The 24,166-nt window shown below is 50.0% G+C and overlaps 4 protein-coding genes and 1 non-coding gene across 7 annotated transcripts; 1 reads left to right on the top strand and 4 right to left on the bottom strand.

Annotated features, from left to right (window-relative positions):
• Positions 1–407: 407 nt before the first annotated feature.
• Positions 408–3,510, bottom strand: LOC105418740 (uncharacterized). Its single transcript, XM_011619170.2, has 3 exons — positions 3,382–3,510; positions 2,115–2,683; positions 408–1,250 (listed from the first exon to the last, which is right to left on the bottom strand). The coding sequence occupies exons 2-3, from the start codon at positions 2,664–2,666 to the stop codon at positions 1,092–1,094; spliced, it is 711 nt and encodes a 236-aa protein (XP_011617472.2). The 5' UTR covers positions 2,667–2,683; positions 3,382–3,510; the 3' UTR covers positions 408–1,091.
• Positions 3,511–4,668: 1,158 nt separating this feature from the next.
• b3gat3 (beta-1,3-glucuronyltransferase 3 (glucuronosyltransferase I)) lies at positions 4,669–7,306 on the bottom strand. 2 transcript variants are annotated; one of them, XM_011619166.2, is made up of 8 exons: positions 7,116–7,306; positions 6,788–6,895; positions 6,531–6,711; positions 6,253–6,436; positions 6,004–6,165; positions 5,835–5,921; positions 5,523–5,726; positions 4,669–5,335 (listed from the first exon to the last, which is right to left on the bottom strand). In XM_011619166.2, the coding sequence occupies exons 2-8, from the start codon at positions 6,879–6,881 to the stop codon at positions 5,237–5,239; spliced, it is 1,011 nt and encodes a 336-aa protein (XP_011617468.1). In that variant the 5' UTR covers positions 6,882–6,895; positions 7,116–7,306; the 3' UTR covers positions 4,669–5,236.
• Positions 7,307–7,519: 213 nt separating this feature from the next.
• Positions 7,520–13,434, bottom strand: naa40 (N-alpha-acetyltransferase 40, NatD catalytic subunit). Its single transcript, XM_003977925.3, has 8 exons — positions 13,060–13,434; positions 11,694–11,789; positions 11,016–11,068; positions 10,816–10,911; positions 10,581–10,739; positions 10,380–10,463; positions 10,127–10,204; positions 7,520–10,045 (listed from the first exon to the last, which is right to left on the bottom strand). Exons 1-8 carry the CDS (start codon positions 13,063–13,065, stop codon positions 9,898–9,900), a joined length of 720 nt encoding a protein of 239 aa, XP_003977974.1. The 5' UTR covers positions 13,066–13,434; the 3' UTR covers positions 7,520–9,897.
• Positions 13,435–13,958: 524 nt separating this feature from the next.
• Positions 13,959–14,040, bottom strand: trnal-aag (transfer RNA leucine (anticodon AAG)). Its single transcript has one exon. It is a non-coding gene; the product is annotated as a tRNA-Leu (tRNA).
• Positions 14,041–17,418: 3,378 nt separating this feature from the next.
• On the top strand, positions 17,419–23,471 carry rcor2 (REST corepressor 2). Of its 2 annotated transcripts, none has more exons than XM_029839719.1 (14): positions 17,419–17,686; positions 19,468–19,593; positions 20,833–20,889; positions 21,021–21,101; positions 21,173–21,225; positions 21,294–21,455; positions 21,545–21,669; positions 21,734–21,800; positions 21,883–22,125; positions 22,209–22,286; positions 22,360–22,417; positions 22,544–22,611; positions 22,698–22,850; positions 23,051–23,471. In XM_029839719.1, the coding sequence occupies exons 2-14, from the start codon at positions 19,470–19,472 to the stop codon at positions 23,402–23,404; spliced, it is 1,623 nt and encodes a 540-aa protein (XP_029695579.1). In that variant the 5' UTR covers positions 17,419–17,686; positions 19,468–19,469; the 3' UTR covers positions 23,405–23,471. The 2 variants fall into 2 exon arrangements, with proteins under 2 accessions (XP_029695579.1, XP_029695578.1); XM_029839718.1 differs by having other exon boundaries at positions 17,420–17,679.
• The last annotated feature ends 695 nt before the right edge of the window (positions 23,472–24,166 follow it).

Below are 24,166 nucleotides of genomic sequence, written 5' to 3'. Positions count from 1 at the left end.
TTCTACATTCTTTGTGTTTTTGTTCTTGTATGTTTTTGCTACCAACTAGAATGACTTAAACAATTTATAACTGGATTAATCACAGGGTTGCTGTGGATTAATTGTGATTAATCATGATAAAATATAATCATGTTTCATTTTGTACAAGCAAACAGACTCAAACAGGTGTCCCTGACGCGTTAATTTCGTTTTTCTCTTGAATTTGGATTGTTTTACAATGAATGAGCAGATGTGAAGTGTAGCTGCCTCTTGACTGTAATGGAGATGTAAATCAACTGGAAATATTGAGACTGTATTTACATTAGCCAGTGAAGCGCAGCATGGAACTGGCATATCTGCTGTTTTTGAAGTGGAACGAGTCAAAACACAAGAATTTGGAACCTAATCACGGAACTTCAACACAGATCAATAAATTAAGTCTTTATTTACTTACAATCTGTAAAGTTTTATGACGTTATTCCCTCCGAAGACAAGGTGAGCGTCATATATTTGATTTTATAGGCATTCAGTCATTATTAAAAATAGACTTTTACTCTGCTAAAACCTCTGAGGCTATAAAAAACAATCGTCTTTGTACAACATGTGTCCTCTTGTCCCATCAGGTCTGTTGACCTTCACCAGAACTCAGCGAGGAACCTTATCTCTGAGGGAAGTCAAACACAGACAAGCTGTCCTACCTGTGCACACAGACAACAGGGAAAAAACCAACACTGTAAAAGGACAAGCTAAATATTGCGCAATCGCAGCAATAAATACCTGATCAACGTCCAGTATATAAGATCATTCATCCTAAAGTAATTTGCCGTTAACTCTTGTTGCACATCAACTCTTGGTGGTTTCACCGTGCGAAGCCGAAGTTTCCCTGCTGCCACGAGCTCCTGATAGTGTCGCTGCTAATATCTACATCCAAAGCAGCTCAGCTCGGTCGTGCAACACCTGCGCCATTTGAAGCAGCGACGTCAAAGCCAAAATCAGCTGTTTCACCTCCAGGTGACGTGGCGAGGCCGTAAAATTTATCAGCAGATTAGCGTCCAGAAGCAGGGGGGGCGGTCACATGACTCCTAATGTCCACTGGAATTCTGAGAGAGTCGCTACAGAGGCCGGGCTGTTACTTGGATTTCAGCGAAAGTGGCGCTGTGGTCCTGCTTCTTCTTCAGCGGCGGCGAGGGCGAGGTCACGGGCGTGAGCGTGATGCTGTAGAGGTTGGTGATGAAGGCCTCCCACCCCCGTCGGAGGGCTCGGTCCAAGGCCTGACGGAAGAGGAAGAAGTTAACGGGCAAATACCTTCTGGTGCCCTGGATGGGGGGAAAATCCCTCTAAATCTGCTTGTGTGCAACATTTTGAAGTGTAAAGAATGACAAAAGGCGCCTGTTTATCACATTTAACACGGCCGGAACACTATATGTATACAAATAAACAATTCTTGTTATTTACTGCCGTGTTCTATAGACTCTGGACCCTGATAATCTGCTGAAATCTCGCCGGAGGTCAGGCTCCGAGGCCCTGCGGCGGGCACTGATTGGCTGGTGGCGGTGGAATGTTTTTTACGGTGTGGGCTTTAGTGGGTGGGTCAACGGTGGCATGCTCTGCTGCACTGATCAAAGGGCATGATATAGGAGGCTCGGGAATGTCATGGGTGTCTCGACAGTAGCAGAAAACCCGGGGGGACCTTTGAATCTGGCCCAGAGCTTTGGCTGATCGCTCAGACCCGCGTGAGACAGCACCAGGGCTCGCGCCTTCCACATTCTGACCACGGCCCATTTGTGGGTTTATGTTTCCATGGTTACCCCAGTGGTTGCTCATGAGAGACAGATCAGTTTTTTAAAATGTGGTATGGGTGTGTGTGTTCCCGCACAAGTCATGTATTTTACTATCAAAGAGAGGACATTTTAGCAAGTCATCCTACTCAATTTACCTTAAAGTCCTCACAGGGATAGAAATGCCAGTGTGTGTGTGTATGTGTGTGTGTGTGTGTTTTGGCCTGACTTCCACAAACTCTCAGCGGGCGCTTATGTAACCTCCGCGAGCTTAAACATTAACCAGGACATTTTAATCTGGAATTTGTGCAAATGCGGACGCGCCCCCCCAGCCGGGCACTTTCCGCTCTCGCTCACCTTGCGGTAATTCTTGGCGGTCATCCTCTTCACCATCTTCATCCCCTCCTTCTGCTCCCTCGCAGCCCTCCGCTCCTCCTCTCCCTCCCCGCCGTGGCCCCTCTCCGCGTCCCGGATCAGGACCCGGTCGTCCGCCTCCTCCCGGGTGGTGAAGTGGCCCAGCGTGGGCTCCCCGGGGCCTCCGGCGCTCTCCTCCCCCACTGCTACCTGGACGACCACCTCCTGGGAGCCGGGGGCCTCGGCCTGGCCCTCCGCGGGCTCCTCCATCCCGGCCGGGTCCCCCTCTGTCTCCCTCTGCTTCCTCCTGGAGCTCCGTCTCCACCGGCTGCTGCGGCGGCTGGCTTTCCTCTGGAGCAGCGTCTCTCCGTCATCCTCCATCACTCCTTCGCTGAAGTCATCGGCCTTTTCCCTCTGCCCCCCCTCCCCGTCCCCGTCCCCCACAGCAACGGGCTCGTCCAGGCGACAGTAGAACCCGCCAGATTTGTCCAGGAACTTTGGCGCCCTGATGGAGCTCCGTGCAGAGCCATTCCTGGAGTTCCTGCCGATTGTCATCTTCTTGGGTTTTACTTCTAAACCGAGATTAGATATTATTATAATTACACAACCCCGCCTTCACCCTTTCTTTTTTGGGTCCCTTCCTTTGACACGCAGCTCCAATCATGTCACCTATGAACTGTGAGTGGATTTAATCTAAAGTCCTGGAGGTGTACGGTAGTGGGGGGGGTTATCAGGGCTGGGATGGTCACGGAAATTTGCCACGTTCCCTCAGAAGGAGACTTTGACACCCATTTAACCAGCTGGCTGCCCTACAGTTCACCAGAGTTTATGACTTCACGTTTGCTACTCATCCCTGATAAAAGGGATCAGCTGGACCACAACGGCCTCACCGTTAAATCTAGACCTTCAGGAGACCCTTCAGGAGACTCCTAGGGGACTTTCCTGCAGTAGTTCTAGATTTTCGAGAGTGGCTTCAAATGGTTGGAGGTTGTTTTGCCCTGGAAGCTCATTTCTGACAGGTTTGATCAGAACTCCAGCTTCACACAACAAGTCTATGAAAATACTTCTAACATCTGCAAAACCTCAAAATCTGATTGGAAATTTTATGGAAAAAAAATCACAGGCGTCAGATATTTTCTATTTGTAAAAAATATATATACTGTATATTCAGAAAGAGAATAACTAGATGTAGAGGTGGCAGAGCTCTGAAATCAAACTGCGCTGAAGGTTTTGGAAATATGGTTCTAAAGATATAAATGCATTGTTTTACCTGAGATGTTGCTGCTGACTCCTCTCCGTCTGTGAGTGTGTGTGAGGAGAGCTGTGTGTGTGGGTGACTGAGAGCTCAGGATACTCCCCTCACACACGTCACCCTGGCTGAACCTGTCGTCACCGGAGCGCGCACACACACACGCACACAGGAGCTCTCGCTCTCAAGGGCTCTTTGTGTCCCTCTTCCTTCCACACAGACACACACACAGACAGAGAGCTCCCCTTTACATGTTCAAACACACGCTGACTCAGACAGAAGAGATTTATTAACAGTAAAACAAGCTCGTGGGACAAACTGGCCTCAATCAAACCCGTTTGGAAATCAAAGACCATCAATCATTAAACCTGAACCTCCTCTTGGGTCAACCAGCAGCATTGACACGTGAGTCTGACACACAGCCTGGATTCTATAATCCCTTAAGAAACACTGGAATTTTAATATAATCATTAACAATTGCATTACAAAAAGCTTCATTCTGTTGGCCAAATCCAGGTGGAGTCTCTTCCACTCGTCACCAGCAGGCGGCGCAGGATCCTCCTCCGTCATATTACCAAACTAGGACAAGTATCATTAAAAGGGCCAGGATTCCAATCCATAACCTTCTTGCTGGCTGTTGCTTGGTACTGAAACATATGATAAATAAAATCTATAACGTTATAGGGTATTTTCAGTGATGAACACCGTCGGAAAGGGAGCTAAATCTTCTCGGCTTTGCCTGGGATATTGGATAATTATTGTACTGTTGTTTTGGTACGAGCCTACACGCGAAAAAACACATTAAACAGGTGATACTTATTGACCCGCGCAGACGATGACGGCTACGTGCGTCAGTAAATGTGATGTCAGGCCGCAATTTGCACCGAAATTGTTTCCGCCGCGCCGCGCGTCTGATGACGGATGCGTTTCTGAAGCGTCGCGCCGCCGCGGAGCGAGATCGCGCGAGAACTATGACTCCCGCGAGATTATGCTAGTCAAACGCATCATAAAGTACCTGAAATGATAATTAACTTGATGATTGGACTTAGAATTCATACCACGTCTTCTCCTTTCGGTTCATATCCTTGCAGAAACGACGTGCGATGTCATATGAAATGTTGGTTGATTATCAATTTCACCTCGTCCGTCTTTTCCCTCGCAACTTCTCGTGTAACATGACGTCGTTTGATTTAAAAACAAAAGAATGAGCATTGATTTCAGAGAAAATTAAACACCCCTCCATTTTCCTGTGAAACTTGTCATAATTTAAAGGAAATTAGTAGTGGCTGAACGTAAAGACGAGCCAAATATGTTATCCCTAATCCGTGTTTATTTCCAAGGCTAAAACAGACACATGTCACTTTACAATATTACAGCATTAAACAAATACAAGGAGAAAATACTCACAGGCACTAATCACATTCAAGCAGGCACTAGTGTTGGTGATCAACAACTCAAGTACTCATCTTAAACACTTTTACTAAATAAATATTCCCTCTGAATAAATACTACTCAGAAAAAAAAAATACAGGTATGGAAATCTTCTGTTGAATTCAGTGTATTTTCTGGTCATTGACATGCAAAAGATGCGCTTGTGTAGCCTCTAGAAACATTTCAAGAGAAACAATGCTGAAAAACACACAGCTGATGTGCTAGGATGAGATATCACACTTAAAACTTAAGCTTAGCGTTTGTCTCTAAAAGAGAATTATAAACACGAGACACGTACAGCTGCTTCACAATAGGTACGCTAACTACTTAATAATGACAAGAAATCTGAAGTCTTGCACAGTACCTCTTCTCACTTTTACAGTATTTACACTGAAGTCTCACATATGTAGTGTCAAACAGCCGTTTCCTTCTGTTGCGTGCATCCTCAGACCTCCACGGTGGGGTCTGAGCCCAGCCCCTGAGCCTGCAGGGCCTCCTCCCTCTTCATCTTCGGCTTCTCCGTGCGTGTGTGCCACACCAGCACCTAACAAAACACACACAACACACACATAACCACTTAAAAATGTACTAAAAGCCTGAAGATCTATATTCATAAATGTAATTAAATGTCCCAAATGCCATCCATCTGGAAAAACACAATGTGAGCGAGTACAGAAGCCTTTTTAGGCCACTGAGACTCAAATGTGATTCTTAGCTGGAAAACTACACACTTTAGAGCAGTTGTCTGCTTTAGGCTCCAGTTCATCCATGGTAACCAGTCCTTTAAGGAAGCTGCTTTCCAGAAAGCCCATCGGAGCCTCGCCATCAAAACAGGCGTCCGGATTGGCCAGGACGAGTTTGAGGGAAACGGCAAAGCCGGCCATGTCCATTGGGAAGGGCCGACTGGGGCGCCAGCCGGTGTGAAAGCGGACCACCTGGGGGGATTATTGTTCACAGGTTATGATGTAAAATACCCGATATTTAGACAGATCATCAATAAACTCCTTCTGAGGTCACTTCTCTTATAAAGCACAAGCACCGACCTTTCCTCCCTCCACCACAGGTCTCTCGTATTTCATCCCTCCGACCAGCCCCACAGGCCACACCGACACTCGCTGGGTGCTCCTCATCTGTGGCACGCCAACATTGGCTTCTTTAACCAAACAAACACTTGCTCGGGTGAGGATAAATAAGAATTCATGCAAATCCCACCTCTTCAAATATCTGCAGGCTGTACGTGTTGTCGTCGTCTGCGAAGTAAACCACCCCTCGCTGCCTGCCTTCTCCAGGCTGGGGCCTTCTGTCCTCCCTCAACCACCGCAGGCCCTCGTTCCTCTGCTCGACCCCACGGGGCTTCAGCCAGCTGGGGTCATCCTGCCGAGGAGAGCGAGCACAGAAATGTCAACACTGCAGAGACCAGCAAGCTAAAACAGGTGTGGCGTTTGCATCCATCGCCCGCACCTCCTGCAGTTTGCGGTCCTTGGCGGTGGGCACGTGCAGGTGGGTGTAAGTCAGGCCACTCTTCATAAGGAAGTCAGTCACCAGTGGCGTCTTGTGTGGAGAATCCTCCACCACGATCCAGTGCAGCTGGGGAACGTGGAGGAACGTCTGGGACAATCGAGTCAGTTCGGCCTTCTGCACCAGCCTGGACAGTCAAAAATAAAGTGTTTTGTGTCACCAGATGCAGAGAGAAGCGAGGGGAGGAGCAGGCCCAGTAGTAAGTAGACTATAACAGCTACCTTGCATATGTCGGGGTGATGACAAAGATGGTGGGTAAGGAGGACTTGGCTGCTTGTTTCTGGGGCTGTCTGGTCGCCTCGGACTTCTTCATCTGCTCCTGAAGACGGTTCAGTTCCCCCCGCAGCCAAGATATGGTCCGATCTTTGGGCAGGTCATGCTCGGTACAGTCACAGCGTTGTCCTGCAAAAATGACACATGAAATGTGACTCTTCACTTGTATGTTTACCCGTTTCTGATCTGTGCAAGGCCAATTTACCAAGCTGCATCAGTGCATAGACGAGGCCCAGCAGGGAGACCATGAAGTAGAGTACAAACACGGTCTTCAGCTTCAGCTTCATCTTTGTTGCCATGGTGTCCTGACCAGCTAAATTGATGTCGATAAAAGACTTTGAAAGCAAAGCAATACTCGACAGAGGCTTTTAAATAAACGCACCCGTTAATGTAGATAAATATCATAATTAATCTACTCACTCAACACTGTAACATTAATACCAGTGCACTTCAAAATCGGTTGTGAGCCAAGACCAAATGAGTAGAGAATTGCAAGATACGTTAGCTTAAAGACATTTAACAGACATACTCACCCCCGGCGGGGACGCCTCAAGATGAAAGCTGTAAAGATTATTTACGAACACAAAAGGTTACGTCATCTTGAATAAATGTGAGCAAAGGCCCCTCAGCGCATCACTACATTCATTAATTTGGGCCAGCTAGTAATTCTAAAACTAAGTACCAACAACTTCCGGTATTGGTGCAACGCTGAAAGCGGTCCCCCTAGACCGCTGACAATGTGAGATGGATTCCTTCTAATTCACCGGTTACTGTGAGGGAACAGTCCCTCCCGTCATTAGTAACCGAGGCTAAATTAAGCTTTTAAAAAATAAATGAAATGAACTCAACGTTCTTTTCACATTTAAACTATCCAAACAAAATCTGTCAAGCAGAAAATATCAAGTTAGTCTTTCAAAAAGAGAAGCAGAGACTTTTGAAAAGTCAAACAACTTTCTTTTATTTGTAACACCCAAATAAAACACTGACAAGGCATCATGACTTTCCCTTTCAATGTCATGTACAGACAGGACTACAACACTCAATCTTAAACATGGAGATTTTCTTTGAACAATGTTTTAAAAAGAAGTGTTTTACCTGTCAAAGGCTGAGAAACGGAAGATGGTTTCACGACAGCTTATATACTGTATATACACATACAAAAAAGGGAACATGTGTGATTGCTGTAGATATGCAACCATTTTTTAAAAATAAATTTGTTTTTAAAACAAGCTAGCTACAGTCAGACTCTTTGTCAAGCTAAAGATATTTCCAATGAGCCTTAAAAGAAAGAGAAAAAGAAAAGCAGCCCATATTTTGGGACAAAATGTAGCATCCAAGCGCTGATTAAGAGTCATTTCTGTCTGTTTCTAGTATTGTTTTTATCCAATTTCACATTTACGAGGCAAATAAGGAGATTATAAAATATTATACCTGTTGCAGTAAAAAGGAAAATATCCTGAATGTTTGAAACGTCTCAAAGACAAAAAAAAAAACACTCTGGGTTGCCGCCAAATCAATAAAATGAGGACCTGAATGAAAACGTGGCCGATAAAGTAAGACGGAAGTAATCAAAGTGTTTGATTAACCTGAGAGAGACTGTCAGTTGATTACATACCACCATGTTCATGCTTTTAGATTGTACAAAACCTATCAGAAGCGTAGCACTAAACAAGGAGCGTGTTGCTTTTCTTGATTAAACGAGGCATGAATTAAATCTCACTTCTGGATGCTGCGTTCTCAGATTCCGGAAATCAGTCCTTTAACCTCATGACAAATATTTTTTTACTTGTGTACAATTCAAAGTGTACAAGAAGCTTCACATCCACTTTTTTTTTTTTTTTTTTAAATCTTACGCTTCATATACCCGGCATTTTTGTTAAACAGATGCAGTTTCGTCATGATAGAGATGGATACAGTAGTTGTTGTTATTGTGTGGACACCCACAAGCAGGTGATCTGCTGGGTTTGACCTGAATCTTGCAAACGAGATGCTGAAAGTGGACCCGAATGTTAGCGTTAGCTTTCAATTCCCACAATCCTCTCTTCCAGACAGCGCTGGGAACAAGAAGTGGGGACGATCGGACATTTGTAACCACGTGACCCGCGGATGGATTTTGTTGTGTGTTCCATTTTAAATTCAGTCATGCAAAACCATGAGGGGGAAGGAGCAACGGCAACAAAGCCAGAGGCGACTTCCACCGATGCGCCGTCCATGTCAAATCAATATGATTCACTCATGCTAACAAAACCAAGTCAGAAAGGAGATAAAGGATTAAACACACCTAGATGTCGCACAAACAGCTTGAGAAGCATTCGTACCTCTCGGGGAGGGGGCAAAGATGAGCAGGAAAGATGCGTTTGTACAATGGTGTCTGTGACAGTGGATCAGCACCTTCGTGACTTCAGCTTCAAAGGAAATTAAACCTGGCTGACCTCAGACATCTATATTCAGAGGTTATGATGATGAGAAGCAGCAGAGATGGCAGTATTTTTACAGTAGATGTTACCTGGATACAGAAGTAGAAGGGAGAGCGTGTGGGACTATTTTAACAGCAGTTAGAAGTGGCCGGTGCGTTTGTCATTAACACCGCTAAGCTACCGTTCCACCTAGCAGGACAGGATGTGATGTAAAAGCACATCCTTCCCACTAGTGGTGGTACAAGCGAGACCAACCAGCCTTCTGATTGGTCGACGACTTGCAAGTCTGGCATTTTGGACCGTCCCGATTGGTGGAAACGAAGCCGGTGCTCGACAGCGCTTCCCACGCCCTCCTTGTAACCTGGAGGCGAGTGCACGTCAAGCCTGATCCCGAGACCCCGGCTGAGTGGAACAAGCAGAAATTGGCAGCTGTACGACCGAAACCGACTCAAAATGCTAGCTTTATCCTGGAAACCTTAATCCGATCTCAGGCTTGAGACTTGAGGGAGGGTGTTTCCGTAACACAGCGGGTAGCAACGTTTAAGCGTGTGAGAAGCGCTGCGGCCTGATGAGCCGATACTGAGAAGGTCGTGATGAGGTTTGTTGTTCTAGTGGAGAAAGTATCGCCTGCGTGTACAAAATATTGTCATTAACTGGGGTAAGAAAGCGAACAGAGAGGATGGGGACACTGAAGACTGACGTAAGAGAAAGACAGAAGCTGTGAGTAAAAGCTCACACGAACTGCTTCAGCGCGCGCTTAGAAGAAAACTCAGACGGCGTCCTGGTCCAGAGCCCAGATATCCCGCCGCCAGACGCTGATCGCCGCGCAGAAGCAGCAGCCCGAGCTTTCACGCACGGCCGCGAAAGTTGCTGGCTTGCTGATGGGAAGGACGGGCGATCAGTGGCAGCATCCCCCGCAGTGACCGCCCCCGTGGGTGTGTCCCGCCGAGGCCTCGCCGTGTTTGGTCCGCCGGCTGAGGATCTCATAGGAGCAGTCGTCGCCGCAGCAGCCGGACATGCTCGGCGAGGTCTCGTCGATCTCGAACCTGGATTGCGCGGAGAGGGAGGAGATGTGAGAAGGGCACCCCGGCGCTCGTGTCTGGGCCTTTCACAGGCAGGATACTCACTGTAACGCTTCTCTGAAGAACTGGTAAGCCCCGTGGTTGTGTTTAAAAACTGTCAACATCACTTTCTTCATCTGTGTGCTGCAAAAAAATAAACGTTACCGCTCGCTGTCGCCATCTAGCGGACACATAATGCAGATGCGTCTAATTTCAACACGGTCAGGGAGGATTTTTACTTCAATATTGCAGGTAGAGGTGAACAACACTGCTTTAAATTAACACGGATGTACACCTGACGTCCACCCGCGGTTGTTACCTGTTAGCGATGAGCTGCAGTATCTGGATGAGGAACTTGCCAAGGCCTTTCCTCCGCACTTTGCTCTCCAACTGCACCTCGTAACTGCGCACGGAGTCAGCGAGTGTTAATCTAACAGTTCACGGTAATATAGAGAATAGCGACTGAAACTGCGAATAGTGGTAGTTTAAACCTACGAGTTAAAGCTTTTGCATGTATTACCAGTATAGAACCTCCTCCCCGCATTCCACGTCGAACCGGAAGTGGGAGAACGCCAGGGGGTTGGAGTCGCCGTCCCTGGCCAGTAGGTACCAGGCCCGCTCGTCGTTCATCTCCTCCCGCTTTTCCCTCTCTTTCCAGCCCCACTCGCTCTGCTCGTACCTGCAGAAACAAAAACAACTTGTTCAAGTTATAAAAACTAAACACAAGCGTCCCGTCGCTAACACGGCCGTCTCACATGGTCTGCATGTTGGTTCTGGTGAGTTCGAAGGCCCATTCCACTGCAAGAGGGTTGAGCGCCGTCACCCGCTTACACTCGATCTCCAGGTTCAGCCTGGAACGGGGAGACGGGGGAGAGACTGTCAGGGACGGACCCCTCCGACATAATAAACGAGGCACGAGTGCCGTTCCCGGAACGCTGACTGAAGCGATGCGTACCCGTTTCTGTCGTACTTTTTGAACGCCGGGAAGGCGGCCAGCGGGTCATCGAGCTGCGAGGAGAAGGGCCAGAATTAGCTCAAAGGCACAGACTTGATCTGGAACAATGACCCCCCCCACAGATGTCTTCAAAAACCAGGCCGGGATACGTCACATCTCCAATATACGTTCGTCTCGAGCTCCGATCTCTTCCTTTATTGGTTGCTGGCATCTAAAATGGACACTTGCAGTATGTTCTGTAATCTGCATTATTTTTTTAAAAACAATTCATGCCAAGATTTAATGGCCTCACGTGTTCCAGCCCTCCGGGACCCAGGAGCCGTGGGTGTCTGTTGCTCAGACTCTATCCCAATAATAAATTATGCATTCAGAAACATATGGCTCCGTATTTGCTTTATCCTGTTGTGAATATCAATTACAGGCCTGATGGCTAGCATCCACAGCTATCGCGGCGTCATTAGCTCCGGCCCGTCCGACCACGCCAACGCAACAAATGAGAAAAGATCGGAGCCGCGGAAAGCTTGAAACAGCACTTTAGAAGCAAAGTGATGGATGGTTTGGTGTCAGGCGGCGCGTTCAATCGCCGTGCAGCCAGACAGCGGCTCCGTCGTCCCGATATGGGATTAATCAAACGCTCTAAAACGAGCAGGCACCATCTCACGCTTCTGTGAAAGTTACCTTGTTGGCGGCGTCCACTTTGGCACAGATGGCGTCCATGGCCGCCCTCTCCTCCAGACGCCGGGCTTTCTTTTCCTTTGCTTTGTTGGACTTCCTCTGGGAAATAAGAGCAGTGAACAACAGAATAAAAACACACACACAATGACATCATTTCCACCTGTGTTTGCTATAATACGAGTGAGCATCAGAGCCTTGCGTCCGAACATATTTAATAGGCTTTTATTAATGGTTATTACGGATCACCTGCAGGCCGAGTCGTTCCTGTCGAGCCGCCTGCTCTTTTGCCAAAATTAGGATTCTGATTGGGAACATGTGCAGCAGCTTATTGTGGATATTGTGAAATATGTTCAAGCCTTTAAATCTACAGGAAGCCAGATTCAAGTTCAGCGCAGAGAGAAAACTCCCTTCAGGGTGAATTAAAGATTAAATCATGCACAAAAGCAGCATGATTCAAAGTGGTGGACCCTTTCAATTGAAGTCTTTAGCGATATTCTTAAACTTGGCTGAGAGGAACAACTCAAAGGCCATGGCAGTGACTTATTAAGGATAAAAAAGTGAAGTTTTAGCTCAGACATTTGCAAAAAATTCACAATATTTCCCCCGTTTTTAGAACCAAAACCACGTCGAATGCAAACACCTGCAGCATTTTCTGATTTAAACCACACAAAACTGCAGTGAGTGGGGTTTTAAAGCGGAGCACTATTAACCCGGCACCACGCACGGCCCGGCGGCAGCCTGCGCGCACACGTGGATGGTTTTATCCCGAGTTAAAGTGGAGGATAAAGCCAACTTGTTTGCAGACGCCGACTCGAGTTGAGGCAAACTGCAACCGAGTGATGGGCGACAGCGTGGGCGCAGGCCCGGGTGATGCCGGGGCCGCCAACAGCCGTGACAGCCCCGGTTTACGGTGGCCCGGCGCGTCGGGTCGGGGGGGGAAAAGGCGACCGTGCCGCAAATATGTGCAGCCCAAAAGTGCCTAGCAGGTAACATTAGCATGAGGGGCAGTTAATAACACGGCATTCCTGAGCGGCTAGCGCGGCTAGCACGCTAACAATGGCACACTGGAAGAAGTTGAGTCCACACGGCTGCAGGACAGCGAGGTATTTACGTTCAAAACAGCACAAGTGGGGAATTTAAGGGGGAAAGTTGACGCGTTTGGGGCGAAGCGGGCTGTCTGGGAGCCCGCTAAACGGCTACGGAAGCCAACTGAGCCCCGGTGCCAACCAGCACCTTTGAGTCCATCCATCCTCTCCTTCATTTTTTTTTTTTGGCCATTTCTCCACCGTCACCATCACGAGTCCAAATCAACATCAACAGCCCGCAATGAAAAACAGTGTGGAATAAACAACAAACATATCAGACTCACCCCCATTGCTGCGGTTGTCCTAAGGTTCCCCCCGGAGGTAAGAAGACACTCCTTTTGTCCCTTTGCTGCACTGTTGCTCAGTTATTGGTATCGTGGCTGCACGCACGGAGAAGGGGGCCACATTAATATGACAATGAGGCAGCGTGCTAACGAAGCTAGCCGCCTGTGGGACACACAGCTAGTCTGGAGAGAGGAAGAAGAGGCAGGACGCGAGCTTTCGCAAAGCGTCAAAGAGAAGGCGATTTTCTCTCAAAATCGAGTTGGCGCCAACACTGCGAGGCTGAATTAATTTCTGCTTCCTCCTTTCCTCCCTCCCTTCCTTCCTTTCTTCCTCGTCCCCTTTTCTTCCCTCTCCGTCCTCCAAACCAGGATGCGTTCAGGTGCTCCTCACCAGGTCGGATTTCTGAGACCTCCACGGCTCTCCGCCATAATTCTGAGTTTTGTGGCGACATTTAAAGTTGATGTTTTAAAACAGTCGAGAATCGGACCGCTGTGTTTGTTTGGCACAAGAATGTTCAGAAGATATGTGATATAATATACTTAGAATATAATATGCAATATTGTACAGCTGAATTTAGGATAAAGTACCGTACCGATAAAGTACTGGGCCGTTTAAACCGGTGTAGTCATGGGGACAAAATACAGTATAAAACGTACTTTATCTTAAAATAATAAAATCGTCTTAACAACAAATACATTTATGACGTCTTTCAGAATTAAAAAAAAAAAAATTAATTTAAAATTAGACCTCATTATTGTCTAGGTTTACCGGGTAAAAGTCATGGAGGAATAGCGATTCTCAGTTCAGTATCAGCATTGTGAAGTAGTTTAAACCACATAAATAATAACTTTAAGAACGGCTACCAACATTTAGTTTTGTAGAAATTCGGAAAAGTTTCTGGCAGCGGTGGGATTCGAACCCACGCCCCCGAAGAGACTGGAGCCTTAATCCAGCGCCTTAGACCGCTCGGCCACGCTACCCTGAGGAGCGCGCTTTACACATCATTCATTTGCCGCGGATGATATTACCTTATTTGGTAAGTGACGGAAGCGGCAGAGGGCTGACGAGGCCAAGCACGTTGCACTTTACAATGATTTATGACAGCCTTTGACTTTAGCAATCGAGGACGGACAATTTAACCAGTTCAGATGCTTTTGAAAAATTTACAGGCCTGGATCTTTGTATTTTCAATTTTAAAGAGACGTTAGAAGGTAGTTTTAATTTAAGGTTCAAAAGTCTGCAGTTTTCAACGTAGACCGCTAGATGGCAAAGTAAATCACAAATCTTTCTCGAAGCTCATCCGAATTCCATCAAATTTAAGCCTCAGCTACAGGAAGTACAAAAATAAGAAGCTGCGGGTACAAGAAGCGATCCTGGGTGGTGTCTCATCCTCTTTAAGTCGCATTGAGAGCGACTACAATAATAGTATGGATAAAAATGATACCTCTGCAAACATCAGCGTTTATCAATTCGTTTTTATATTAATCTCAATTAATATCTCCTTGATGTGATTTTGCTTTGGCATATCGAGGGCATGAACGCAGTTTTATCATTCACTTGCACATTTGATTCGAGAATGCCCAGTTTGTATGCTACCAGTTGACATTCTTCAATAGTTCCCCATAGTAAAACCAAAGGCCTTTGAATCAGTGGTTTCTCTTTCCGTCCAGCACACAGATGGCCCAGTGTCTAAAACCCGCCTACTGTCTTTTGTCTTCAGGGAATCTGTCTCTCGGAGGTCGGAGCTGATCCCAATGACTTCCCGTGTCGGTAGGGGGCGCCAACAGGGGAGTCTGCAGACAGGCCTGCTGCTCATCAAGACGTCTCTGTCTGCACACAGAAATCCTGATAAACATCCACGCACCAGCCAGTTCCACCACCGGGGCGTGATTCTGTCTTATTTCCCATCTTTCCTTTCAATTATTTAACTCTTCCTGAGCATTCTCTCCTCTCCGTGTTGGTCGCTGTCGTCGAGGATGAAATTCAGACATACCTCCACCCACCTAGACACAAGCCTTCATGCTCTGAGCAGCACAGTGAGGAGGGAACATGATGAGGGCAGATGATGATGGTGATGATGATGATGATGATGATGAGACCGCAAGGAGCTATGAGAGAAGGGCTGGAGGAAGAGCTGGGAGCACCAGCCAGACGAGCAGACGAGGACGAGGGCGACAATCCTCCCAGTGCTGTTGCACAAGCACGCCTGCAGAGAAAATGCTTGGTATGTCCCGTCCATGTGGCTGCAATACGCCACCATGTGACGCAATAACGTGACACGGCGGGTCGCGTTCAATAATGTAACAGCACGAGCCAGGTTAGCAATCCAAGCCTTTATTTGGGTTTTGTAACTGTAAAAGATGCCAAAACAGAAAAAGTTGGGGGTTCAAAGGCGCAAGATTATATGTGTCAACTGACGATTTATTGAAATTCCTATTAAATATATAGTTTTATAGCCTCCTCACCGTGGTCCCCCATTCTGTACCCACTAATCTAACCCCAACGCTCATCAGCATGATCTCATCAGACGTCCATCCTTGGGTCACTTCTGTGGCGATATATCTCACCGGGCTACATTTAAAAAAAAAAAAAAACCAAACACTTCCTGTTTACTATGGCACATTTCCTGGCTAAATATTGCATCAGTGGCCAAGATGGCGGCGCCCATAACTGCTGCACTACTGGTTCCACACTGGAGGAAGTGGTGAAGCCATAGCAACACCAACACAGCCTGTTCCATCCAAGATAAAGTTTGTTTGTGCATCATCGAGATAGATAATGCGATCAGGACGAGTGGAAATGCCGAATGCGGCAGGAAAAGTCTGCTCGGTGAATCTACGACATCTGATTCTGGAGCAGGCGTCTCCTGAGACAGCAGGGGAAGTCATGCAGAGGAATCGCTGGGAAGGAGGGAGGGAAGGAGGGAGGGAGGGTTAGGAAGCGAGGGAGCAGGAGTGGAAGAAGACAGGTGGAGAAGCTGGTTGTTAGTGAGGATGTGGGCTCGGAGAGAGAGAGAATCCCAGGGACACAGACTAATGAGAGGAGAGGAGAGGAGGAGGTGACAGGGGTGAAAATGAGAGTGGAGAGGGAGGAAAAGGAGGAGCAGGCGGGGGAGGGGAGAGGAGAGGAAGAATTTGCACGTACGCACACATGCAGGCGCACGCCCACATGGCTGGAATCAGAAATGACAGAGGTGGAAGACGGACAGTGAGGGAGCTGAGGAGGAGGCTGGGGGGGGGGAGAAAAGCAGCAGGAAGGACGGAGGAGAGGAGACAAAGGTGATGAGGGGGGAGGAAGAATAGGTGGAGGGGTGAGAGGGGGGGGAGGAGGAGGGGGAGGGGGAATGAAGAGGTGGAGAATTAGGGCAGATGCCCAAAAAGTGGGAGGAGGAGGAGGAGATAAAGTAGGGTGGAGGAAGAGTAAATCGAAAGACATCAAAGAAATACGTGAGGGTAGAAACATGGGAGGCGCAGGAGGAGAGGGGAGAGGAGGAAGGCGTAGCGTGAAATATCCCTCAGGAAAAAGGGAAATGGGGGACATAATGGGTGGTGATGGAGAGGGGGAGAGGAGGGAGAGGGGGGAGAGGAGGGAGAGGAGGGAGAGGGGGGAGAGGAGGGAGAGGAGGGGAGAGGAGGAGGTGACGCCGAGCGGGGACTAGAAAGAGAAAAGGCCGGAGGAGCAGGGCTACGTACAGGCTGTAACATGTCACCGGCAGACACACAGCAGCACCTGAGCGTTGCCGAGGCTGCATCAGGTGTAAGGAATCCGATTGTGACACAGCCATCTGATCTCACTGTTGTGATTTTCCGACTTTAATCCACGTGCATTGATGCCGTTTCCCCGCTCGCACACCGAGGTTCAGATGTGGCACACACCCCCCCCCCCCTCCTCCCAACTCCCCTGGCCTTTTCTCCAACATGCATATATCAGTACAAGTCTGGACAGCCTGCCTCACCACACAGATGCACGGTTGACGAATCCCTCCGCCAAAACACTGGCAAGTAGTTCCTAATTTATGGGATTTTTGATAAATGGCAGATTAAGTGTCCGCAACGGCCGCCGATTGTGGCCGCCTCAGCCCTCGATGTTTGGGGACCGATTAGAATCACAACATCTGTTCATATCGCTCACAACGGGGGGTTTAGGGTATCATTTTAAAAGACAATTCCGACTTTCAGTGCGACGCGTTGGCTCGGATTCTCTCCGACGTGTCGACCTGTGTCGAGTTGGACCTTAAAAGAACCGGCGCGTCACGTTCGGGGCTATTTGAAATAGTTTTCTGGACTACTTTTTGTCAATCCAACGGCCAGCACATCGGGGCGGATGTCCACTTCACTTTTCCTCGGGTGTTGTCCGCCTCCCCGGCACACACACACACACACACACACACACACACACGTACACACGCGCGTACACGCATGCACGCACGCACTCACTCGCGGCTGCTACCATCTCCACGCAGTTCACTTCATTGTACTGGCCGCGCTCATCAATTAGGCAGAAATTAGGCAGTTTCTGGGGCGATAACTCCCTCTTGGCGCTTCCAGCCGGGATACGAGCCGCGGACCGAGGCGCCGCGAAGTTTTGAGCGTCGGGGAGCGGCGCGGAGCGGACCGCAGGTACGGCGTGAGTCTTATCGCCACTTCCAACTACTGCCGTTACTAATGTAACGCGGGGGTACTAGCCGTTAGCTAGCCGGCTAACGTTAGCATCCCCAGCGACTCAACTCGGCTTGAATGCGTTGAAGTGCGGTGGGGGGGGTGCGGGTGTCGCCCGGTTTTTATTGTCTTCCCTCCCCGAATTGGACTCGGGCCCCTCCAACAGATGCCCGGGGGCAGCCCCGTTGTCCCGAAACAGGCCACCGAGTTGACTTTTGCTTCTTTTTTTCTTTAAAAAAAAGAAAAACCAAATTGAGGGGGAGAGCGAGTTTGGAGCCCACGACAGCGACGCGAGCGTGGGGAAAACAAAAGGGCTTCAAAGTCTGACACATAACAGGGACGAGAGGGAGAAACGGGGGCTTTTTAATCACCCGGCACCACCCGGATGCTCCACAAGCTCGACCCGTTTACGCCAATTCACGACTGTTGGGATCAACGGGTTTATTTTGGTGGGGTTGGAACCAAAAACCCCGGTAAAGTTGCAACGCTAATAGGTGTTTGCTACAGGACAACGTGGGTGGAACTGGGTCCAACTTTGACTCTAAGGTGCACATGCGGTCTGTTGTTGTCCGCCTCACTCGTCACTATGTTGCGCCGATGCAGACAAAAGAATTCATTCCAGATTTGGGGTATAAACCATGATGTGCACGCTGCCACACGAACCCGCGCGCAGTCGGTGTTATTTAGTAAAACGTGTGAGGAAAAGTCCCAAATATTTAAACCTGATGGGCCGAAAAGTTCCCCGTGCTGGTGTTTGGATGTCAAAAACGACCATCTGAGCGCAGTTTTTAAAAAAAAAATGGTTCTGGGGGTAATTCGACTTAAACAGACCCCCTTTTTTGTCGAGTTTGTGGTAGTAGCTGTGTTGTAGCTTCAGCTGGAATCATTGACAATAGTTGGAGATCGAGGCTCCCTGGCTGTGTCCGAGGCTACCACAGCAGTCAAACTCGTGGTGGGGGGGGGGGTGGTGGTGTGTGTGTGTGTGCGCATGTGTGTGTCCACACCCTACAGATGCAGATCCAGCAGTGGATAAACCTATTTATGTGCACGGCTAACAGAAGTGAAGAGGGCAGCTGTTGTAGCCCTGGGGGACACCTCCAGAGGGCCTCGGGTACCCGTCCTGTGCCGACTCCTAAATAGACAGATCCTATTTGGGGAGGTGCACTAGGAGGAAGGAAGCGCTGACCTTTGCCCCCCACTCACCCCCATTTACGTAATTTTGGCACGTTTATCTTCAGCCAGGTTGTTTGACAAAATGTTGCAACCCTGTCATGGCCGTACGTGTGTGTGTGTGTGTGTGTGTGTGTGTGTCTTGCTTGGAGGCACAAATTAATTGCAGCGACGTTTAATTTTGCACACAGCCGAGTGGATGTATGTCCAAAATAGCACGCTGCAGCCGTGCTGATTCAATATAAACGGACACGTCAGGCTCGTAAAGGGCTGGAAAACATGAGTTTTAATGCTAAAATGACAAAATAGGCCAACAAAAGTAAATGTGGCGACGCTCAGGCTGTTTGCATGCAGGTATTTTCCCATCACAGCTAAGTTATTCTAAGAGGGAAATGAAGAAACGGACCACAAACGTGCACAGATGTTGAGATTCTGTATCTCTGGGGAATCAATCTTCTGCCTTGATGTGGCCCGTGCGCCAACAGAGATAATATGGAGGCTCTCGGATGTTATGGGATGTATAGTTGAGCGTGTAGCGTCCTCACTGAGCACGTGGTGCGTGTGCGCTGTTCGTTTCAGACATGCCCTCTGTGATGGAGCGCTCGGGGACCGGGGTCCTGTCCAGAAGCCGAGCCAAGACCGTAACTAACGGCAACAGCCAGCCACACTCCGAAGAGGACAGCAGCGACGAGGAGCACGCCCACGGTACGGCACGCCTCGACGCGCGGCCAGCGCCGTCTCATTTCAGTCAGGGTAGCGTCTCAGCCCGCACGCGTGAAAACCATGGCCAGGTGTTCTGGCCGCCGCCGCCGCCGCGCTGCATCGCTTTTCCTCTCCTCCGTCTCCTCCTCCACCCCCTTCCCACACTCTTCGTCCTCGCCGCCCTCTGCCCACAGAGCATCTTTGCTTCCTGGGCCGTTTCTTTTTACCCCCCTGGAAGCCGAGGTCCATTTTTTTATCCTCCTGCTGCTCGTCTCCTCCCTTCCTGTCCTCTGTCCCCGAGGAGGCTGTAATATCTGTCTTCCTCCTCGGTCTCCTTCTTTACCACTAATGACTTAATGCCTTACGCCCAGCGTGGCGTTTCAACCCCCATCCGCATCACTTTCTGTCCCACTCGTTGGCATTTAAAACTGCGTGTGTCTGGTACGTTTCGAAATGGAGCTTTAATGTTACAGGGTGCCGGTTCTTTCTTTCTTTTTTTTTCCCATTTTAAAGCTGTTATTTGCTTTTTTCACATAGCTTTGACAAGTCCAGAAATGGAAAGAGTCGCGGGGAGGCTCAAGTGTAAAAACCATGAGCCGGTGGCGAAGGAAAGAGCCGGTTTCACCAGTTTACAGCTGCGCGCTTCATCAGCTCTACCGGCTAATGCTAATTGATTCGAGGCTAAACATCCATGGCGGGTGACATTGTTCCGTCTTCAGATAATCAACAGAGTGAGACCTCTGATTTGTAGAGGATCACTTTGGATTAACTTCCCGATATCATAATTCCTGGAGGATCCGACTCCGTAAATCCTCAAGAAGGCTTCTGAAGCTCTAATTTACTCACTGGAATCGTCTCGGGGGGGGGGGTGGAGGTGGCTCATTTGGGCTAATTATAAGGGCAAATGTTCAGAAAAGCATTTCTTAGTTCAAATATTCTACAGCCTTCGTCATCACGGTAGGTTTCCATAGAAAATCAAAATGGCTCAAACGTTGGAAGGATAGATTAAATCCAAATCCGGTTAGAGGGCAGAGCATGCGTGTGAAATGAAAGTGATGGTTTTAATTTATCACCATCGTACCGCCAGCACCCATTTCCTGTCTGTTCACGTCTCTGCAGCGCCTGAGAACATTTTTAGAACTACCTGTTCTTTGGCTCTGAGCTTTTTCCTGCGCAGCAAAATCTCACCATCTGTCTGTCTGTCTGTCTGTCTGTCTGTCTCCTCCCTCCTTCCTTCCACAGACAGCATGATCAGAGTGGGAGGCGACTACCAAGCCCAGATCCCAGAGTTCAAACCAGGTGAGCAGAGAAGGAAAAACCCAAAGACCTGCAGCAGGAAATGAAAGCCCGTCCTTGTGCTTCAAAAGGAAGCGTAGAGACACGGAGGAAGACAGGTTTTGATGCGCTGCGTGCTGCTTTTCCATCTGCAGACAGTCCCGCCCGCTACAGCGAGAAGGAGCAGAGGAGCATGCTGGTCTGGTGTCCCAACACTTTGCTGTCTGACGCCATACGTAAGCGGCGCTCATTTAGAACGACCGCGCCACGTTTGAGGGGAGCTGACCGCTGTTTGTTCTTCCCTCAGTGGACGAGTACATTCTGATGGCCAAGGAGAAGCACGGCTACAACATGGAGCAGGTACGTGGAGGTTTGACCGGGTGTCCCTTTCGTTTTAGCGCCGTTCGTCTCACCGCTAGCGCTTTCAGGCCCTGGGCATGTTGCTGTGGCACAAGCACGACGTGGAGCGCTCGCTGGCCGACCTGGCCAACTTCACGCCGTTCCCGGACGAGTGGACCGTGGAGGACAAGGTGCTGTTCGAGCAGGCCTTCAGCTTCCACGGGAAGAGCTTCCACCGCATCCAGCAGATGGTGAGAGGGCGGAGGAGGCGGAGCCAACATTTGAGACGCCGTCCACTGATTTCTGAGGAGTGTGTGTGTGTGTGTGTGTGTGTGTGTAGCTTCCAGATAAGCTGATATCCAGCCTCGTGAAGTACTACTACAGCTGGAAGAAGACCAGGACCAGGACCTCCGTCATGGACCGACAGGCCAGGAGGCTGGTCAGCAAGAGGGAGAAAGAGGACAGGTAGGAACCAGGGAAGATGGACGTCACGGACGTCTTCTTACGGACGTTTTCCTTTTCCTCCCAGCAACGACGACATTGAGGAGGGCGATCCGGGCAGCGACAGCGACTTCGAGATCGACGCCAAGAAAGACGTGAGCGGCAGGTTTGATCTCGGCCTCGGCCCAAAGACCGGGCCCCCGAGTCTGAAGCCGCGTCTGTGTCCCAACTCCGCAGGCGGTGAAGCAGAACCCCAACAGCACCGCCGGCGCCGACAAAGCCACGCCCAGCCGCTCCGGCCCGGTGAAGAAGGAGAACATCGGGGCGCAGTACCGCCACCACCCGCTCCGGGCCCGCCGCAGGCCCCCCAAAGGCATGCACCTGGAGCAGGGGGACATCACGGCCCTGTCGGCGTCCCAGGACTCCGGCGTGCTGACCCTGCGACAGCTGGACACGCAGCTGGTGTCGCTCAAGAGACAGGTCCGACGGGAGACCCCCCCAAACTGGAGCCGGAGCCGGTTCCTCCTGCAGCGTGGACCATAAATGTCCCTCTTTGTTCCCAGGTTCAGTCCGTCAAGCAGAACAACAGCATGTTGAAACACAGTTTGACCGAAGGCGTGGACGGCGTCAGACCCGTCGAGGTGAGTTCCCCCCCCCCCCCGCCGCTCCTTGTTCTCCCCGCAGATGTGACCAGATGTGTTCTTTCCCTCTCAGCCGGCCCCCAAGATGAACTCTCGCTGGACCACGGACGAGCAGCTCTTGGCGGTGCAGGGTGAGTGGAGACTCGGGCGCTGGGACACGCCAGCACGCCGCCGCGATAAACGGGGCCTCCCCCGGACAGGAGCAGGGGCGTTCAAGAACAAAATGATTCATGTTTTGTCCTGCTGTCGCCTTACAGCCATCCGCCGCTACGGTAAAGATTTCAGCGCCATCGCCGAGGTGATTGGGACCAAGACCCCCGCCCAGGTGAGTCCTTACCCCCCCCCCTCCCTCATATTCTGATCCCGGACACGAAAGCGGCGTCTACTCCATCTTCCATCCGTCCCTTCCAGGTGAGCTCGTTCTTTGTGAGCTACCGTCGCCGGTTCAACCTGGACGAGGTGCTGAGAGAGTGGGCGGCCGAGCAGGTGGCCACCAGCCGGGACCCCAGGAGGGGCGGCGAGGAGATGGCGGCCGCCACAGAACCGGGTCCCGACGAGGACGAGGTGAGACACATAAAAACGTGGGAACTGCGCGTGACCTTGAACGCAGCACGGAGTCATGGCCCGATGAAACTTAAGTTACAGAGCCTGTTACCCCACCCCACCACCCCCCACCCCAAACCCACCACCCCTCACCCCAACCCCCCCACCACCCCCCAACCCAACCCCCACCCCACCCCACCCCACTTCCTCTCTCCCTTTAGGTCAAAATGGAAGACTCCCCCACAGACATGACAGGCGGCTCCTCCCCCCCGTCCTCCACCCAGACCGCCTCCTCCCTCTCCCAGCCGCCGCCGCTGCTGCGCCCCGCGCCCCCCTCCGCTCCCCCCAGCCTGCTGCGCCAGCCCCCGCCCCTGCAGACGCGCCCGCTCCAGAACCGGGCGCCCCACAACCACCCTCCCCCTCCCCTCATCCGGCCCGCCGTGACCTCCTCGTCCTCATCCGGCGGGGGCTCCAGCCTCAGGGCCTCGCCGCCGACCTCCTCGTCTGCCACCGCCGCCACACAGATGCCTCCATCGCTGGTCGGCCTCAAAGTGGAGCTGCCCAACTCCCACTGATCCAAGCGCAACACCCGACCACACACCCTCCAACACCGTCAGGCGACCCCCCCCCCCCCCCCCCCCCCCCCCCCGCCCCCCCCCCCCCCCGCCGTTCTACCCCTTTACTGTTATCGACACACCTACCTCCACATCGGCGTCGCCTACAAAAACATGCCGACACACACCGCAAACACTGGATCACCGGGACCGGCCCACTCGTTTCCATGTCAACCAGAAATCACTGGATTCTCCGAACGCTCTGGAAACGAAGAGATTTGCTTTAATTCAGCCGCTGAAAGAAAAAAACAGGATGTGAACCAGCTGAAAAACCTGAATGAAGAGGAGAGGCCGTCCCTCCTCTCCTCCGCCATGTGTTACTCGTATTAACTGGAGTGATGTTATTTTGTTTTCCTAGACATTGAAAGTGAGCCTTAGATGGGTTAGTTAGTAGTTTAGTCTATGAGGATTATTGATCTGAGCACTAAGGAGTAAAAGCCTTTAATCACACACACACACAGGAAGTGTTTGTGCTCATGTTTCCGGGCGAACCTTGACCTCCCGCACGCTGGAAAGAAAGTGTTCCACCAAAGTGTGTTATTGCTTTAAAAGCCGAATTTCATCTCAGTTTATTTTTGTACGAAGGCTTGGTTAGAACCAGAACGTTTCTCGAGTATCCGTTGTTGTTTTAGATCAGATTAGAGGGTCAGAATGTTTAAGTATTTCCTGTAGCAGCTCCACAAACGCCACCAGAGCCCGTTCGGTTTCGGCGTCACCCAGGAA

This window comes from Takifugu rubripes, chromosome 8, assembly GCF_901000725.2.
Source record: "Takifugu rubripes chromosome 8, fTakRub1.2, whole genome shotgun sequence".
NCBI classification, from domain to species: domain Eukaryota; kingdom Metazoa; phylum Chordata; class Actinopteri; order Tetraodontiformes; family Tetraodontidae; genus Takifugu; species Takifugu rubripes.
The sequence above is the reverse complement of the archived record's forward strand: the minus strand, read 5'-3'. Positions and strand labels throughout refer to the sequence as shown.